Source organism: Silurus aristotelis (assembly GCF_946808225.1).
Source record: "Silurus aristotelis genome assembly, chromosome: 24".
Lineage (NCBI taxonomy): Eukaryota > Metazoa > Chordata > Actinopteri > Siluriformes > Siluridae > Silurus > Silurus aristotelis.
In genome coordinates, this window is record NC_139597.1 from 5,135,790 (window position 1) to 5,154,283 (window position 18,494).

Consider the following 18,494-nt stretch of genomic DNA (forward strand, 5'->3'; position numbering starts at 1 on the left):
CAGCACTTAATTTGTGTTCATTCACAGCCCCCTGCAGCTCTACGGGCTGCGTCCCAAACCAAACAATTCGCGTCCTAGACGGTAGTATTTCCAACTAACATCCTTCTCGCCTATACTCAGGTACTAATGACGCTGTTTCTCCTTTGCATTTATACCGTGGGACGTTTGTGGCGTTCGAATAACGGAAGCGACACGACAATTGGCTGGCTGTCAATTCTGCCTAGTTACCCACCCCAGGCTAGACCACGCCCACAACCCCGCCCATCTCAATTGACAGTAATAGGGAGCGTGTTGGAGGTGTGTGTTTGGAGCGTTTGCGAGGCAGCATTGGGAGGCGTGAAACAGTGAGCCCACACACGCATACACACACACACGCGCGCGCATTTTATTAGTGGATCGCGTGCCGCCTGGTTCTCCTCCTCTGGAGTAGCGCGTGAGACAGAAGGACACAGAAGGAGACAGAGATCCAGGCTCTTCTTCCTGGAGTCTTGTTAGACTTCAATGCCAATCGTTATTTCCTGTCCCCGGTGTGACACCCGACGCGGTGGACATTTAACCCAAAGACGGCTTCAGTTCTGGTTTTGGACTGGGTCTTCTTTTTTTCTTCTCTTTTTGGGACTGGATCGCATGAACCCGTGGCTGGATATGACGCATCGGTGCCAGTGAAAAAACAGGAGGACTGGGAGAAGGAAGAGGAAGAATTGGACCAGAAGTAAATCCGCACCGCAGAGAGAGAACCTAAAGGTGGAACATGATGTCGGGCACAATGAAGTTTAAAAAGGAGAAGGAAATCCTTACAGAGTATGAGAGTCAAGTGAAAGGTAAGATAGTTTCAGAAAAGCTGCACACCTGACTGTTACCTGTCTGCAGATGCTCAGGCGCCCACCCGCCTCCTCCTTCTTCTCATCTTCCTCTCCTTCTCACTCTCTCTCTTCTCTTTCTCGTCCTCCTCATCCTCATCTCTGTGCTCTTCCTCTTTTAGATGCACTAGAATAGATAAATGCAATTGGAATAGCATGCCATCTGGCTGTGCATGGGTCGTTTACCTTTCTGTGTGTGTGTGTGTGTGTGTGTGTGTGTGTGTGTGTGTGTGTGAGAGAGAGAGAGAGCGAGAGCGAGAGAGAGAGAGAGAGAGAGCATGCTCGCGCGCCTCCAGGCAGAATGGCGCAGGGCGGCGCGAGCTCCATAGCAACCCGATCAGTCTCCTGTACGCGTGTATCCAGGTGCATGCACTGTGTCCGTTTTTTATTTTCACAAAAGATTGCAAAAAGATATGCCTGCACAATAAACAGTTCTTTAACACCCCCCCCTCCCACACACACACACAAACAGACACACACACTTGAATTATATACAAGATGCATTTGAGATTCATCAGAGAAAATCTTTTTCAATAGTGCACAATAATGGAATTATTCTAAACGCCTCATTGGTCTGTAGTTCTGCTCATCAGAATACACACATTATAAATGTGTGTATTCTATGAGCTGGATATGATTCAGGATTGTTTTTTGTTGTTGTTTTTTTTTTTGCATGAATTTCACACAAGGGATGGTCAGAGCTTGCCTTGTTATAAGCAAAGCAGGTGCCACCCTGTGCAACCCAAAGCCCACACCCTTGGAGTGTACTGTAGGTGTGTGTGTGTCTTGTTGCAGTATAACGTCTGAACCCCTTTTATATGCTCAGGTATAGATATTTTTATCGTAGCCACATGTCCAGGGTGTGTGCACCTGCTGTGTCAGCCGTTTTCTCATCCAAGAGTCATTATTGTACTGAACTCTATATCAGAATAGAGGGATACCCGGTGTGAGGGTGGACCTCGGATATGTACCATAGTGTTCGGTAATTGCTTAATAAGCTGAATGCACTAATAGTATTGGAGCACCCTGATAAAGGACATTGGATCTTTGACACGTCCATCTGTCTGGTGGTATGTAGTGCATCGGCCATGATTGTGCCAGTTAGTCTGGGTGATCTTTCATTACCAAACTGTTTCAACAGGCTTTTGGTGCATTGTAGGTGTTTCCATGGTTTCCTGGACATCAGCCAGTCTGTGTGTCTATCCATAGGAGACAGAAGGGTTTTTTGCTGTGTGTGTGTGTGTGTGTGTGTGTGTGTGTGTGTGTGTGTGTGTGTGTGTGTGTGTGTGTGTGTCTGTGCACAAGAGAGTCTAGTGAGAGAAAGATCAGGGAATCCTCTTGCTGCAGTGGTAGTACTGATTAGTATGGGCCACGCATACCGGACTGTGTCTGTGTGTGCGCGTGCGTGCGTGTGCGTGCGTGCGTGTGTGTGTGTGTGTGTGTGTGTGTGTGTTTGTCCCGTTCACAGTGCACTAAAGGCTCCTCCAGCATTTTTCAACCCAAGCTCAATTCTCCAAATCTGTAGCATGTGTACGATTGCCACAAACAAGAATTTGAAGCATGTTTCAATTAACTGAGGAAAAAAACCCCATCTCTTATAATGGATGTCATAGAGCAATAGTTGAATTCTGTCAGTAAACGTTAATGCAAAACAATTGTTTTTGTTTTTTGTGAAACACTTTTGAACTGTTTAAAGGGAAAAAATCTGCCATTCTTGAATGACTTGAAATTATATGTGGTTATGCATCATTAACATGGTTTTAGGCAAAAGAGCAGTGGAAATGGTTAGACATCTGGTATCTAAGGGGTGTAGCGGTATACGTATTCATACAGAAAATCTTCAGTACAGGGCTTTCAGTTCAGTACACATGTGTACAGAATGTAATCCTTTTTATGTGCAGAACACAGTTACAGAGTTCCCTTAGGAGCGTTTTAAGTGGCGGACTGCAATTTTGTTTTGTCTCTGCCTCGCACTTTGAGCGCATTTTTTTATTTATTATTATTAATCTTAAAAAACATACACAACAATGCCAATGGTATAAAAAAATAAAATAAAATAGAGATTACGCAGTGTGACTGTGGCTACTCACTCTGTACCGGAAATAAGATTTGTTTTGCACATGCATGAAAAAGCTAAAGAATCCATGGAATTCAGGAAGTGGCCAGCGGCTAACGCTAGCGCTATGGATTCTTTATGGATACTTCTATGGAAGTTTTATTTTAGTATGAAAAATTTTACACATTAAGGGAGTAAATGAATGAAGTGAAATTAAATTTTAAATGTAAAACCCACTTACACTTACATACACATCTGTATTACTCAAATAGGTTCTAGCAAATGTAAACTATTTATAAATATTTATGTAATTAATTTCATTTGTGCCAATTTAATTGATTACTTAATTTGATCAATATAATAAAGTGTATTGCCTTAATTAGATTTATTCTATTTTGTTTGTATAAAATATTATAAAATATTCTTATATATTATTTAACCAACCGTGACTTAAAAATCAAGGGACAAACCGTGGAACCTTGGTTGTTAAGTCACGGTTGGTGGCTTTTATATATTATATATATGATATATGATAGATAGATATATCTTCTCAAGGAAAAAATACTATAAAAATGAAACTTTCCAAGACCCCCTTCAACCCTATTGAGCACCTGTCAGGCATCCTCAAGCTGAAGGTGAAGAAGCAACATGTGTCCAATAACCATATATAATAAAACATTTAATGAACATGTGCTCAGCTTTACTTTAAGGTGTATTTGCATTCAAATTGGATGAACGCTGTTTATGAAACCACCCCCATTCCACCCACCTATTTCAGAGACCAAACTCGTATATTAAAAATTTAATTAATCATATCTTAAACTGTAATTTTTCCAGAGAGTTTCATTAAAATATTGAAAGGTCTTTCATGCTTGGTGGATTTGAAATTGCCTCTTTTTACTGTTACTTTTTGCATTTTTGTTGTCTAAAGATCATCATAGGAATTCAGTTGCAGGTATAATCACAGGGAGGAAAAAAGCCTTGTGCGTTTTCGCAAACTGCATCCAAACAGTCTGCTGCCATTGACAGGTGGAAGGGAAATTTGCAACGTGTCTTGTCATGCATTCGAATAGCCGTGGGCTGGAAAACATCTGCCCTGAGGCGTGCTTTTTTTTTTTGGGCAGCCTTGTTCTAATGTGTTTTTTATTTGTCTGTTCGTTTTTTGTAGCAAGCTGCATTGAGATAAATAGGTATAATGATGAACTTTGCAGATGTTAAACGGCATTAAATATACATAACTACAAATGGATAAAATACCGTATTTTTCGGACTATAAGCCGCTACTTTTTCCCTACGTTTTGAACCCTGCGGCTTAAACAACGAAGCGGCTAATTTATGGATTTTTCCTGGGTTTTTCCCGGTTTCACAAACTTCAAGCCAAAAAACTGAGCGACATAACATTAGACCAATTAAATTTCCGAACGGAAATGAAAAAAACGCACCTCACCTGTGTTCTGAGCTGCACGGCATCGGGAGAAAAAAAGTTTTTTTTAAATGCACAACGATGCCAAAAGATAAACTCTCGAGAGAAATAGTTGTGAAAGGAAGGAGGAAGACAGTGAACAATGACTTTCTTGGTCGGCTACTGTTTAGATACAAGCCGTTGTAACGCGTTGAGTCTGGGTGAAGGGAGAGCTCACTAACTCCAGTTACAACAGAAATCATATAAGCACAGACGGGTTTCCAAAACTCGTGCTTTTTTGTTTTTCTTGGCAACAGCGTTACGGGTTAGTCAAAGAAACTTAGAAATGAGCATCAGAAAATAATAAGGACATAATCCTCGTCTTGAACACACGCAGTAATACCGGAAAAATGCTGTGCCAAAATACCACTATGCTTCTAAAGAAAGCGCAACAAATTTCACCCTTTACACCGTGTGTAACGTGTCTTTCGTTAAAGCCTGTGTAAAGTGCATTAGTTTCAGTGTAGACAGGTGCGGCTTATTTATGTTAAAAATAAAAATATTTGGGGGGAGTGGTGGCTCCAGCGGTTAAGGCGCTGGGTTGCCGATCGGAAGGTCTGGGGTTCAAGCCCCGGTATCGCCAAGCTGCCACTCTTGGGCCCTTGAGCAAGGCCCTTAACCCTCTATGCTCCGGGGGTCCCTTACGAGGGAAATATCAAGGTCCGTGACGTCGGAATGATGTGGGGCCGCCTTCCCGTGGGCTCACCACCTGCAGGAGGGACCGTAAGGGACGGTGCTGTGAGGATTGGGCAGCAGTCGAAGGCGGGGGCCTGCTTAGACTGCTGCCCCCGTGACCCGAATTACGGATAAGCGGGAGAAAATGAATGAATGAATGAATAAAAATATTTGTAAAATTCAGTGGGTGTGGCTTATATATGGGTGCGCTTCATAGTCCGGAAATTACAGTATGTAACGTGTAAACTGTATGTAATGTGTTCCTGTGTGGCATAACAGATTAGTGTTTACCCCACTGTACTTTACAATTGCAGATTTGCCCCAGCTGTCTGGCTGCGAGAGATGGGCTACATTCTTTTTCTCTCTCTTTCTTTTTCTTTTATTTCAGTTTGTCACCAGCCAATCGTGAGCTCATGTATGTGGAAGAGAGCAGACAGCGCTTTTCTTTGAGCGTGTTATGTTGCCCTGTGAAGCTGCATTAGCAGCAGTTTAAAAACATGTGGTTGGCACAATTATGCTTCTCAGAGGAAGGACCCGTTAGCCTTCCTGCCTCCCCCAGGGGGGTAGCTGTCAGTGTGACAGAGAAAAGCTGGGATGATGGGTGGGAGTGGACCAAATTATAGAGAAGAATAATTATATATTATGCTTTTGCAAACTGCTGTGGAATAAGGAGGAATGAAATGTTTCCAGACGTGCTGTAATAGAAAAATTCTCAGTTTCAAGGTGGTGACAGGAACTCAGCTATGTTGGGATACATTGTACCACTCTATTGTAGCTGGTGTTACTCACTTACTTTGTATCTGGCGCTTTGTAAAAACCTGTATTGGTTGAACGTAATAGCTTTGAATTTGCACAATCTTTTTGTGCATTTGATAAATTAAATGTAAAACGTCAATTTTTTATAAAAAGAGAGTTAAGTAAAAAGGTTTATTGTTCTTTTTTCAGTACAGGGAATAATCGAATTCCTATTCGTACAATTAAGATCTGCTACATACAAGGTGGATGGAGATTAGGTCACAAAAATGCATGAGTATCCCTTTAAAAACAAGCAGAGGTGAAAACGGTGTGATATATGATCATAAGGGGAAGCTGCTATTTTAGGAAACCACACCCATCTTTACTGACAGACCATAGACACTTACTTGGTCACGTGTTAGTCCGCTGCATGTGGCTCTGCACAATGCCCTTCGTTCACGGTGTGTTTGTGAATTTTAATTTTGCTGAGTACAGTAAGTGGCCTGCTGTGCTGGTGACCCTTTCTGACAGGAAAGCTGCTTATGTGTGTGTGTGTGTGTGTGTGTGTGTGTGTGTGTGTGTGTGTGTGTGTGTGTGTGTGTGTGTGTGTGTGTGTGTGTGTGTGTGTGTGTGTGTGTGTGTGTGTGTGTTAAGTATAATCTGGAGGGAGATGTTTTCCTAGAAGGCATCATCTTTTGTGTTAGTTTAAAAAAATAAAGACTAAAGGCCATCACAGCATTTTTTTTTTTTCTTGCTTGTTCTTATTTGTATCTGAACAGGAAATCAGATTTTCTTTTCTCTTTTTTTTTTTTAAATAGGAAGCAAAGAGGAAAGCAAGGATTGTGACCTCGACACCACCTGCCCACACACACACACACACACACACACACACACACACACACACACACACACAAACCCCAGCAGGCTGATTCAGGAAGATAGTGAAGCAAGAATGTGTCAGTTTGCTGTAGTTATTAATTATAAAGATACACTTTTGCACGATCAGCACCACAGTGTGTTTGGTAAATGCTGGGACACATGGGAGCTTCAGTCACCCTCATTCTATCCAAAGAAAGTGATGACTCTCCGTGGTGTATGTGGATACATGTGTGAGCGTGTTTTCTCCGGGATTTTTTTTCACACTCATGTGGGCAGGGGAATTAGGCAGACAGAAGGCAATGCGACGGCGTTTTAATGATCTGGTTTAGTCTTTCTGCTTGTAATGAGATTTGATGTTGGTTTGTAGCAATGGCTGCCATCCAGCCTGAAATCCTGCATTCTGGTGGGACCTTCACGCACGTGGACACACACGCACATGCACAAATTGGCGCACAACCTCATTTTCATACAGCACAGTCTTGCAGAGATGTACAGAACATGGATGGCTTGGAAGAGATTTTTTTCTTTTTCTTTTTTTAGATCAGTGCCCTATTGTGGTCATTGCATGATATTAGTACCTCAGTACCTTTTTTTGTGAACCTGTAAAATTAAAATAGTATCATTTCGAAAGGTCTTGTTAATGAAGATAAAAGTAAATTACTGCATTTCCACCAAAATTTTAAGTGGAAAAAAAATTCTCGTGGAAAAACTCTGTCACAACAGGTTTTTTAAAAACAGCTTTAAAAAAATAATATTAATTAGTTTATTAAAGTTATTATAATTATATTAAATAAGTGCATACCCAAATAATGATGAAATCAAAATGGCTAATATTGGTTAGCCATACTGCTAGATTGTAAATTCAACTATTCTTGAAGAGAAGTTGGCTAACTACTGTACTTGGATGCCAAAGAAAAATCTGGATGTGGCCATTTTGTTACAGTAGCATACATTTGGTGTGTGAGTGTGTTTGGAAATAAGTGTGTGTAAGTGTGTGTGTGTGTGTAAGTGTGTGTGTGTGTGTGTGTGTGTGTGTGTGTGTGTGTGTGTGTGTGTGTGTGTATGTATGTATGTGTGTGTATATATGTATATGTATATATATATATATATATATATATATATATATATCTCACAGGTGCAAATAGACACCATTACATCACAAGAAAGATTTTAGTGTTTATATAGTCTAATGTTCTTTTCATTAATTAGAAATACTAATACCTGCAGTACTCCAATCTCATAATAGGTTACATAATCTTATTTATGACCTGAAAATATCTAGGAAAGTGGCAACAAAGAGCCCAAAAAAAAAGGACAGTTGTTTAGATTTTTTTAAAGCAACACTAATGGGACTAGATATGTTCATCAGATGGACATTAATTAGCAAGCAGCAGTGCATTTAATAGCTGTGTTGGATATCCAAGTAGCAGGTGATGGACCAGAAGTAGACAAACCTAGGTGTTTAGTCATAGCATTTATTCATTAGCATGTATTCCCCCCCTGTAGGCTGCTTTTCCTTCAGTCTCCAGTCCAACTCATTTCAACCCATCTCAATTGTATTAAGATCGGATGATTGTGGAATTCACATCATTTGATGCGGCACTCTATCATTCTCCTTTTTGGAGAAATAACTCTTACATAACCTGGAGGTGTGTTTGGGTCATTGTCCTGTTGGAAAACAAGTAATGGTCTAACTAAGTGCCAACTAGATGGGATGGCATGGCGGTACAAAATGCTGCAGTAGCGATTCCGTGTGCTCCCAAATTTCACCAACAGTGTCACCAGCAAAGCACCGCAACACCATCACACCTCCTCCTCCATGCTTCACATTGAAAATTTAGTAACTGTTCATCCACTCTCTCTTTGCCTAAAAAAACACATCATGGTTAGAACCAAAAATCTCACATTTTGATTAATCAGACCAAAGGACAGTTGTCCACTGATATATTGTCTATTACTTGTGTTTCTTGGTCCAAGCAAGTCTATTTTTGTCTTGTTGTTCTTTGAAAGTAATAGTTTCTTTTGTCACAATTTAACCATGGTCATTGAACAGTCTGAACAGTAGATGTTGAAATATGCTTGCCACATAAATTCTAAAAAACATTTATGTGGACTCCAAACTGAGGTGTTGAAAATTTGCTTCTCAGGCTGGTAATTATAATGCACTTATCCCCTGCAACAGAGGTAGCTCTTGGTGTTCTTTTCCTAGGATAGTCCTCATGAGAGCCTTTTTCATCAAAGCATTTGATGGTTTTGGAGATTGCACTTGGGGAGACATTTAAAGTTCTTGAGATTTTAAAGATTAACTGGCCTTCATTTTTTAAAGAAATCTTAATAGTATGGATTTGTACAGTAGTTGTGGTAGCACAAATAGGGCTATTGACTCTACTCACCTTTCTTCATAGATAGATAGATAGATAGATAGATAGATAGATAGATAGATAGATAGATAGATAGATAGATAGATAGATAGATAGATAGATAGATAGATAGATAGATAGATAGATAGATAGATAGATAGATAGATAGATAGAAAAATCTTAGAATGTTCACATTCTTTGGAAGAATGGATTTTGTTGTCATAACACTTTGAAATACTGTGCAGTGGTGGCTCAATGATTGTCTTTTGGGTTACAGCTCAGAAGGTCTGAAGGTTGGAGTTTTGAGCTCGAGCACTGCCAGGCTGCCACTAATGGTGCTCTTGAGCAAGGCCCTGCTCCAGGGGCTCTGCATCCCAGCTGACCCTGTATTCTGACCCCAATTATTTAACAAGTTAGCATATGCAAAGAAAAGAATTTTACTTTACTTGAATGTACCTGTAATAAAGTTAAGACTTTTTCTTCTTCTCTTTTGCTGAATAGCACTCGATTTTAGGTTTCTGTTAAAAAAAAAAAAAAAGAAAATAGAGAAAAAAAATTGAGCATGGTAAAGAAATGTCAATAGCTGTTATAAGTGGTTGGAGTAAAAGGATGTTCTCAAACATTAAATGTAACCATAAAAGGATAAAAAGTTTGTAATTTGTTAATTAGTGTACTTGTGCTGTATAAAAGAAATAAAACACCTCGGCGATTGTAAAATCAATCGGGTGATAACAGTAACTCTGATTTACCACACCGCTCTTTCAATTGATTATTTTCTTATTACAGCACACCCTCGAGGGTTTTTATTCCTTACTTAATTTAAATGCATTTCTACATCATAGCTCTCCAGAGGGCAGTTCAGCTCAGAGTCTGCATTTAATCGTAGACAGAACACCTCGGATGACCAAAAGTAGAGACATGATACTGGTTTCATGCTACGTTCACAGAAATTTAAAAACCCTTATAATAATATTAGGTTGACAAAGAAATTAAGTGTTGGGTTTCATGGTTTTTTCTTCATAGTTGAAAAATTCCCATTGAGAAAAAAGGCATTTGAAATATTTTTTTTATAAAAGTGATTGCAATCTCAATGAAATCCCTGCTGAACAGATGTGTTCTTCATGTCAGATTATGCAATGAAGATCCTTTATTGGTGAATACTTAAAAGAATGTGTTTCTGTCTGTTAGGATGTTTCGTTTTATATTTCGTCATTGTTGTTAGCATGTTTGAATGAATAAATTGCATTGTATTACACAACTAGCGGGGGAGTGGTGGCTCCAGCGGTTAAGGCGCTGGGTTGCCGATCGGAAGGTCTGGGGTTTAAGCCCCGGTATCGCCAAGCTGCCACTCTTGGGCCCTTGAGCAAGGCCCTTAACCCTCTATGCTCCAGGGGTCCCTTACGAGGGAAATATCAAGGTCCGTGACGTCGGAGTGACGTGGGGCCGCCTTCCCGTGGGCTCACCACCTGCAGGAGGGACCGTAAGGGACGGTGCTGTGAGGATTGGGCAGCAGTCGAAGGCGGGGGCCTGCTTAGACTGCTGCCCCCGCGACCCGAATTACGGATAAGCGGGAGAGAATGAATGAATGAATACACAACTAGCATGAATTACCCAACTTTCAAAAAAAGAATTTGAACAAAAAATATACAACAAGAAAGAAGAAGAGTGAAATCTGAATCTAAAAACGAAATCAAGGAGCTCTGTAGCTGAAAACTGTGGTGGTGTGGGTGAGGGTCAGTGTTAACACACTTTTCTTTCACTGATCTGGATCCCTGACTTTCAAGTAGAGACTTCTGGAGAACATGTTGCATGCAGTTCTCTTCATATCAAGTGTGTGTATGCTTTGATGGAAAGTCCGTCCATCCATCCAAGTATCTAATTAATATTTAAGGTTTGGATAATCACATATGGCTCATTAATGAATGAATGAATGAATGAATTAATTAATATTTAAAATCCCAGCACCATCAATCTGCCACTCTTGGGTCCTTGAACAGTGGCCCTTGCCACTCTTGGGCCCTTAACTGTTAAATGTCATAATTGTAATGAACATCCAGAACACTTTTGATCTGAATCTCATCAGCCAATGAGAATACAGTGTTATTTATTCCTGCCCACATGAAATAATTCTGCCCAGTATAAATGTATTTTGAGTTTCGGGGGGGTTTCTTTTTTCTCATTGTACTACTTTGCTTGTAGCTATCCCATGAGTTTCTTATGATCCTTTGAAATTCTTTCATTGGTGGCTGTTAGATGAGTGTTGTAGCAGTGCTATTTTATAATTTTAAAAATGAAAATTATTATTATATAATATTGGCCGAAATGACACTAAATTTGCCACTGCTCAGGTTATGCTTTAAGTCCACTGATCTCTACACCCAAGCAAAATATTTTTTTTCCTGTATGAGATTTATTTATTTTTTTGTCCGAGACATCAAAATCTGTCTGGAAATCATACAGCGTAAAGCCGGATTAACCGTCTCTTTTCACCTCCTGCCTTCTAAATGCTATCTTGACTCCTCACATTCAGAAGGTGGTGAGGAATTTATTTGCATCTCTACAGTGATTTTTGGGGTGCAGTTTATCGTTCAGCGCTTCTGCGAGTCCAGTAAGTGATCTCGTGATGAAAACCTGTTTTCTGGATGCACAAAAGCTGCCGCTGAAACCAGATCAATCATCCCTGGTGTGAATAAGGATATTTATTACTGATTTATTTATAATACATATTAAATGGGTTGCTGATGAGGAAATGTTGGCACCTGGGATGAGGAGCTGCGGGAGTGAAAAATCTGCTGACTTCAAAGTAACCTGTTTTATCCTTTTTATTTGTGCTTCCTGTTTGTTTGGGGCTTTCACGCTTTTTGTTTGAAATTTAATGAGCAGAATGTGATTTCCTGCAGTCAACAGCATTTGTGTGATGAGCAGCAGTCTGTCTTGTGGGCACACACACACACACAGCATGTAAATGAAAGTGTTGTGAAATATGATAATGGTTCCTGAGACATGAGCCAATATGCCATAGCCGGAATTTTGAGACTGAGATTGGAGGAAGAGAAGACTAAATGGTGGAGGAGGAGAGGGAAGAGGAGGAGTAGGAGGGGGTAAGATCAAGTGATGGAAGAGAGCTTAAGAGTTGAATTAATTTATGACGAATTTCTAAAGGACGAACAGAGGACGAGACAGAATAGAAGCAAATGAAACAGGGATTTGCAAGCAGGAGCAGAGTTTAAAGGTTTGCTTGAAAACATGCAATGAGGATGTGTGTTTATTCAGGTTGAGTTGGAAATCAGTCAGGTGTGAGTGTGTGAGTGTGTGAGTGTGTGTGTGTGTGTGTGTGTGTGTGAGTGAGTGTGTGTGTGAGAGAGAGAGAGAGAGAGAGAGAGAGAGAGAGAGAGAGAGAGAGAGAGAGAGAGAGAGAGAGAGAGAGAGAGAGAGAGCATCGTTAGCAGCCCCATGCTGCACGCCTATATTCTCCCACTCATCGTTTCAGTCGCAAATGCCTTGTTGCTATGGAGACAGCCCAGACCGTGGTGATACACGCCTCGGGATATCAGATGAGCTCACATGGGTCATAAGTTCAAAGGTCAAATACAGACAAGACGTAGAGTTTATGATTAATAAGCAAGTGTGAATCATGTTTAAATAATGTGCAGAAGAAAAAAGAAAAATGTTGAAAAATGGCTCCTTGCCTTTTGGTGTGATTTTTCAATAAATTGTATGTAAATGCAGCCAAATTTTTCAAAAACCAGATTTTAACAATGTCTGCATATTTTATTACAAGATCAGGTGCATTGATGATCTTCCCCTCCTTGCGTATTTGCATAAGAGATTTAAACTGTTGTGAATCAACTTGAAGTAAATTGCCTTAAATAAAAAATCATAACTGGTCACTTCGATACAAGCGAATGTAGATTTTAGCATATAAATGAAATTTTTACAGATCAGTGATAAACTGCCCGTGCTGCTGTTTTCGAACGGATTTTATAAAAAAAAAAAAATGTGACTCCGTGCCGTGCTTTCACATGAGGAGGAAAAAAGATCTGGTTGTTTTTCAGCATGACTGAATTTGAGAGGAGATGTGAGAGGATGCACTCACTCCAATGCTAGAAGGAAAAAAAAACATCATAATTTTTCTATTCTTTTGGACATTGCCATGTGATATTACTTGCAATGTTATGATTATTATTATAAAGCTTAAGCACAAAATTGCAGTATAAAAAGGCTAATGAAAAGGATTAGCTGAAAACAAGATGTATTTAAAAAAAAAAAAGGCTTCTTAATGAAAACTTTCTATAAAAAGTGGGATTCAATTCAATTAGCATAATAAAAGAAATAAACTTGATTTCCAAAACAAAAAGGCTTTGCTTCAAACATTTGCTAAAACAGTTTGATCTGATTTGTTATGCTAGTTAAGTGACTGTGTATGGTTATTGCTTTATATAATTGGGGATTGTCCTAATATTTAACAAGGGTAGCTAACATTTATTGCTATTTTTTTACATTAAAAGGTCAGATATCATGAACAAAACTATTATATTGACTTCTTTCCCAAACTGAGGCACACAATTGTATAAAATGTCTTTGACAACAATACATTTTATATTCATTTGAATTTGGAGACCCAAACCTGTTTTAACATGACAGTGCTTCTGTGCACAAAGCCAGATATGCTTTAAATCTGTTGGAGTAGAAAATCTTGAATGACCTGATCTAGAAATCTGACCTCAACCCTTATTGAACACATTTGGGATGAATGTGAAAGCTGACTGCACCCCAGGCCTCCTCACCTCACCTACATCACTACCTGACTTTACTAACAGCCTTGAGACACAAAGCAATCTGTGCAAAATCTAGTGGAACTACACTTATTATAGTTGGATTATTATAACTGCAAATTAGGGACTAAACCTGGAATAGGATTTTGCAAAATCACATCAATCTTATGGTCAGGTGTCCACAAAGTTTTGCCCAAATAGTGTATCTACAGGCTACCTATTTGTGGCTTCTCACTAACTCCAGCTCACCTACAAACCCGCTAGATATCAGGTGAAATGCGATTGTGTTGTTTTTGCATACTCGCTTTTTTCCTGAAAGGGTGTAGATTCACATTTTGTCCAAAGTAGTAGGTTTGCATTTATGCTATTTGTCATAATTTGCATTTTAACTTTAATACAGGTAAAAAATACAGAAATAGGAGCTAGTTGTATAGCTAAATGCTAGCCAACTGTGAGATTTTTTTTTTTTAATACCTATTGGTCAAGATGATCTTTTTAAATGTTAACGTTTGTTTATCTTAGTGAATTTTTAAAAAATAAAAACTTTCATAAGAGATTTATAATCTCAGAGGTCAAAATAATTTTTTTTTAAATACAGCAACTGTAGGTGAAAAATAACTCTTATTAACTTCCTTGCTAGCTGTTCAGCTAGATCTCCTTAATAGAAAGATATTTGAATGTTTGACAGTGAAACTGATTAAGGGCATTTCCAGAACTATTTCATGATGTTTGAAAGGGGAAAAAAAAATCTTTTTTTTTCCTTCTAAATTTAGCTCCATCTTTCCACAGATCTTTAAAAAAAGTAATTAAATGTAGATACAGCTGCTAAAGCCTGTTTATTTTAACCTCAATCCCATGAAACCTGATTCTTAACAATTCAGCTTCTGGATGCAACAAGAAGCTGATTATACAACATCTCTAGAGAGAACGACTGTACACTCTGAGCAGCCCATGTCTTCTTCAGTACATTGCCTCACTGCCATTGACACGCGTTCCAGCAGTTTGGGGAGCAACGGTGCAGGCGGCCGCCACGGAGAACTCGCTGGCTCGGCAAGAACACACCACTCTCCCTTTTCATAGCTTTTCCAGAGCCACATAATCATAGTCCACTCTGTTTTCTTCTATTTTTTAATCCTGTCATCCACCCATGTATTTAAAGCTCATAGTGGAAATGAGTCACCGAGTCTGACTCGTGCTGTACTGTACTATTGACCTGTTCTACTATTATACTATTCTATTATACATTATTGATCTATTATACCCCGCTCCTGCTGTTCTTTTATCATTATTGTCCTCTTTAGGCGTATCTTTCTTTTCTCTTCTCTTCCTTTGCTCCTCTGCATCTTGCTTTATCAGATCCAAGAGTCCCCTTGGTTATAATCCAATCGCTCATGCACTGCAAAGCACACACACACACACACACGCACGCACTTTGATTAGCACGATTGCTCTCCAGCAATCGTGTTCCGTCTGCCAGCCATCCCACACACACATACATACACACCCACACCCACATGGAGCACCCAGGCTGCCAGCCATCTCATCTGACATTCTGGGCTTGTGGAACCTGACAGGCAGTGTTACATTAAGCAGTTGGTCTGTTTGGGGTGTGTGTGTGTGTGTGTGTGTGTGTGTGTGTGTGTGTGTGTGTGTGTGTGTGTGTGTGTGTGTGTGTGTGTGTGTGTGTGTGTGTGTGTGTGTGTGTGTGTGTGTGTGGAGGGGGCATAGATAACCGAAAGAGAACAATCTTGCATGTTTCTCCTTACACACTTATTTTTCATACACACCCACTCACCCACTACATACACACATACGGATGCACACACTGATCCCCATGGAGTACTCCCCTACCTGTTGTCTTGGTAACAGCAGCAAATTGTAATGGCTGTGTGTTGTGTGCAGGATGAACGTTGGAAGAGGCAGAAAATTTGCCCTTTGCTTCAGTGAGCACATGGAATTGTGCACCAGACAAATCCGCCACGCTCCGTTCGGTTCAAAGCATCATCCACAAAGCATCATCCACATTGTGATGGTACTGTTGCAATGTTCATGTTACAGGCCACAATTATGTATTCACAATCGCCAGTAATTAGCAAATAGTAGCAAATTTTCTGTAGGTGATCAGATTCATGAAGATCTTTAGCTTTTGAATGCGTTATTGCTTTTATAATTTCTACAAGCAAGAATTAATTATAGTAAGTATAAGTAACAGACACAATATGTCTAAACATTCCTTTTGAATTGTCATGCACTAGCGAAAATCATGTCCAGTGGGTTTTTATTGTTATTTCTCTATAGCAGAGGTGCCCAAACTTTTTCCTATGAAGAACCTAAAATCATACTTGATTGAGGGCCTTGGGATAAATATAAATTTGCATTATACCAAACTGTATTATATTAAAATAAAAGTTCCCTTCATTTAGGATTTTATAGTATTTTGAAATAAATACATAAATAGAAAACCTTCTCTGTAATCTGTTTCAAGCAGTAAGGTATACAGCCATATGCTTGTAATATCAGTAACCTTTAATGAGAGACATAAAGCTGATTCTTATTATTATAAACATATATGTATATATAAATTTAAAAATTTAAAGTCACCACAGGCCAATTTCTGTGCATGGGTCCAAGTTTAGGCATCTCTCCTCTATATAATATTAATACATTGTTTTTCTAGGCAAGGCAAATTCGTGAGATGAGTAGAGTACAGTGAATAAACAGAACAGAATAATTAAAAAACAAATAACCTATACTGCAAACCTTTAAACTATTGTGTGGCATTAACAAGGTAAACAGCAGTAAGTAGATCCCAAAGAAGCCACATTCACTTTACAGCACATAAAGGTGTTCTCTTTAGTAAAATTATTCTCCTGTCTTACTTTTCACTTTCAAAACCTTCATATTCGACAGCAAATGTTAAATTGGTAAAAAAAGCATCTCTTGCCATTTTTGCTAGACCTTGCGATCCAGTTTTATCCCAGAGCAGTTCAATAAGATTTAGGTGCAGTGACTGGGTAGGCCATTTCAATAAATAGAACACTTCAGTCGACTGCTTTTTAAATAAAGCTTACAGAACTAAGACGTATGCTTCAGGTCATTGTCTTGTATGTTTTTGTTGTTAGTTCCAATTAGCTGCAGTCCATTCAAAATTGCATGGAGTTGAAGTATTCCTGTCACCAGCCTTCCCTGCTCCAAAACAACCTCAAACCATTACGTTTCCAAAACCATGTTAGACTGCGGATAAGAGACAGTCTGCAAACATCTTTTCTCCATCTTACTTATATTCTTCTGTTAGAGACAAATTTGCACTCATCTGTCTACAGAACTTTCAGTCATCCACTGTTCAATTTTTGTGGTTTTGCCTTTTGCCTAGTTTGTTCATGCATGTGTCTCAAAACCCATTAAAGACCAGGTGTTTACAATACTTGGAATATACAATTAAATTAGTGGACCATAAAGAGCTGTTGTATAATACCTTATATTCTGAGTATTGTTATAGCAACATGTTCATCTTCATCATTATATTTATTAACATGGATCTATGGCTATCCTTTTAAACCTTGGATAGTGTTGTAAAGAAAATTTGCTAAAATCACCACAGTGCAAACACAAATGCATTTATCAGTTCCCAGGTGGAAGACAATTTGGATTCATCCTTTTCTAAGGAAGATTCTGGTTAAGCACGTCGTGTTTGGGCTCTCGAAAAGACGCTAGCAAGGCATTGGCAACTTCAGCAACTTTTTTATTGCATGCTAATACTTGAGGTGACTACGTGTAAGCAGGAGCAGGAGAGTTGTATAACATTATGTTGCATTTCAGTTCTGGCCAAAAAATATAAATTTTTTTTGCCTGTCATCCATTCACATGAAAAATCTTTAAAAGTTGGTGTATGTAATGCAGCAGGATAAGATTCAAAATGTGTAGCACACCTTCCCGTGGGCTCACCACCTGCAGGAGGGACCGTAAGGGACGGTGCTGTGAGGATTGGGCAGCAGTCGAAGGCGGGGGCCTGCTTAGACTGCTGCCCCCGCGACCTGAATTACGGATAAGCGGGAGAAAATTAATGAATGAATGAATGTGTAGCACATAATATAATTATAGCATCTTCATATATCAGTGCAAAGCGCATTTAAATAGACCTAAATGTACATGATGGGTTTAATGAAAGTCAGTAACAAGTAAGGTTTATTTCTTTCTTTTGAGAGAAAAAAAACATTGGTAGCCCTAGCTTACTAGACATTTATCAAAGAACTAAGTGTTCAGTGAAGACGTTTGTCTTCAGAAAACTAGGTGAAGGTATTGTACTGACAAAAAGAAGGATTTTGATATTTGTCTTGCATGCTTTTCTTGTTTTAAATAAAAAAAAATGTGATCTTATTATAACCACATCCTCTGCAGATAGGAATAAACACAAATATCTTTGACCAGCAATAATTTTGTATGTTAAATCACTTTGTGAAACATTACATACACTTTGCTTTGACATCTTTGAAATTTGAAACTGTGGGGATTTTCACCCTTAATTGCACTACTGCACTGAGAGTATATTTCTCGTAAAAAAAAGTTGCCAGATTGTGCCTTACTGTTGTATTCATGTTAGTGTGAACGTTTTTCATTGAGATTGTTTTCATTATTGGGAGGATGACGTCCCAGTTTTGATCCCATTCAGTAGACCCTGGATATTTGTATTAA

General features: G+C 39.1%; 1 protein-coding gene across 1 annotated transcript in view; it reads left to right on the top strand.

Moving 5' to 3' along the window:
• Positions 1–272: 272 nt before the first annotated feature.
• srgap1b (SLIT-ROBO Rho GTPase activating protein 1b) overlaps positions 273–18,494 on the top strand; it is a 46,963-nt gene continuing 28,741 nt past the window's right edge. Inside the window, exon 1 of the mRNA XM_083528950.1 lies at positions 273–821. Coding sequence (XP_083385076.1) covers positions 752–821 — 70 coding nt within the window. The 5' untranslated portion in view covers positions 273–751. The remainder of the gene's footprint in view (positions 822–18,494) is intronic.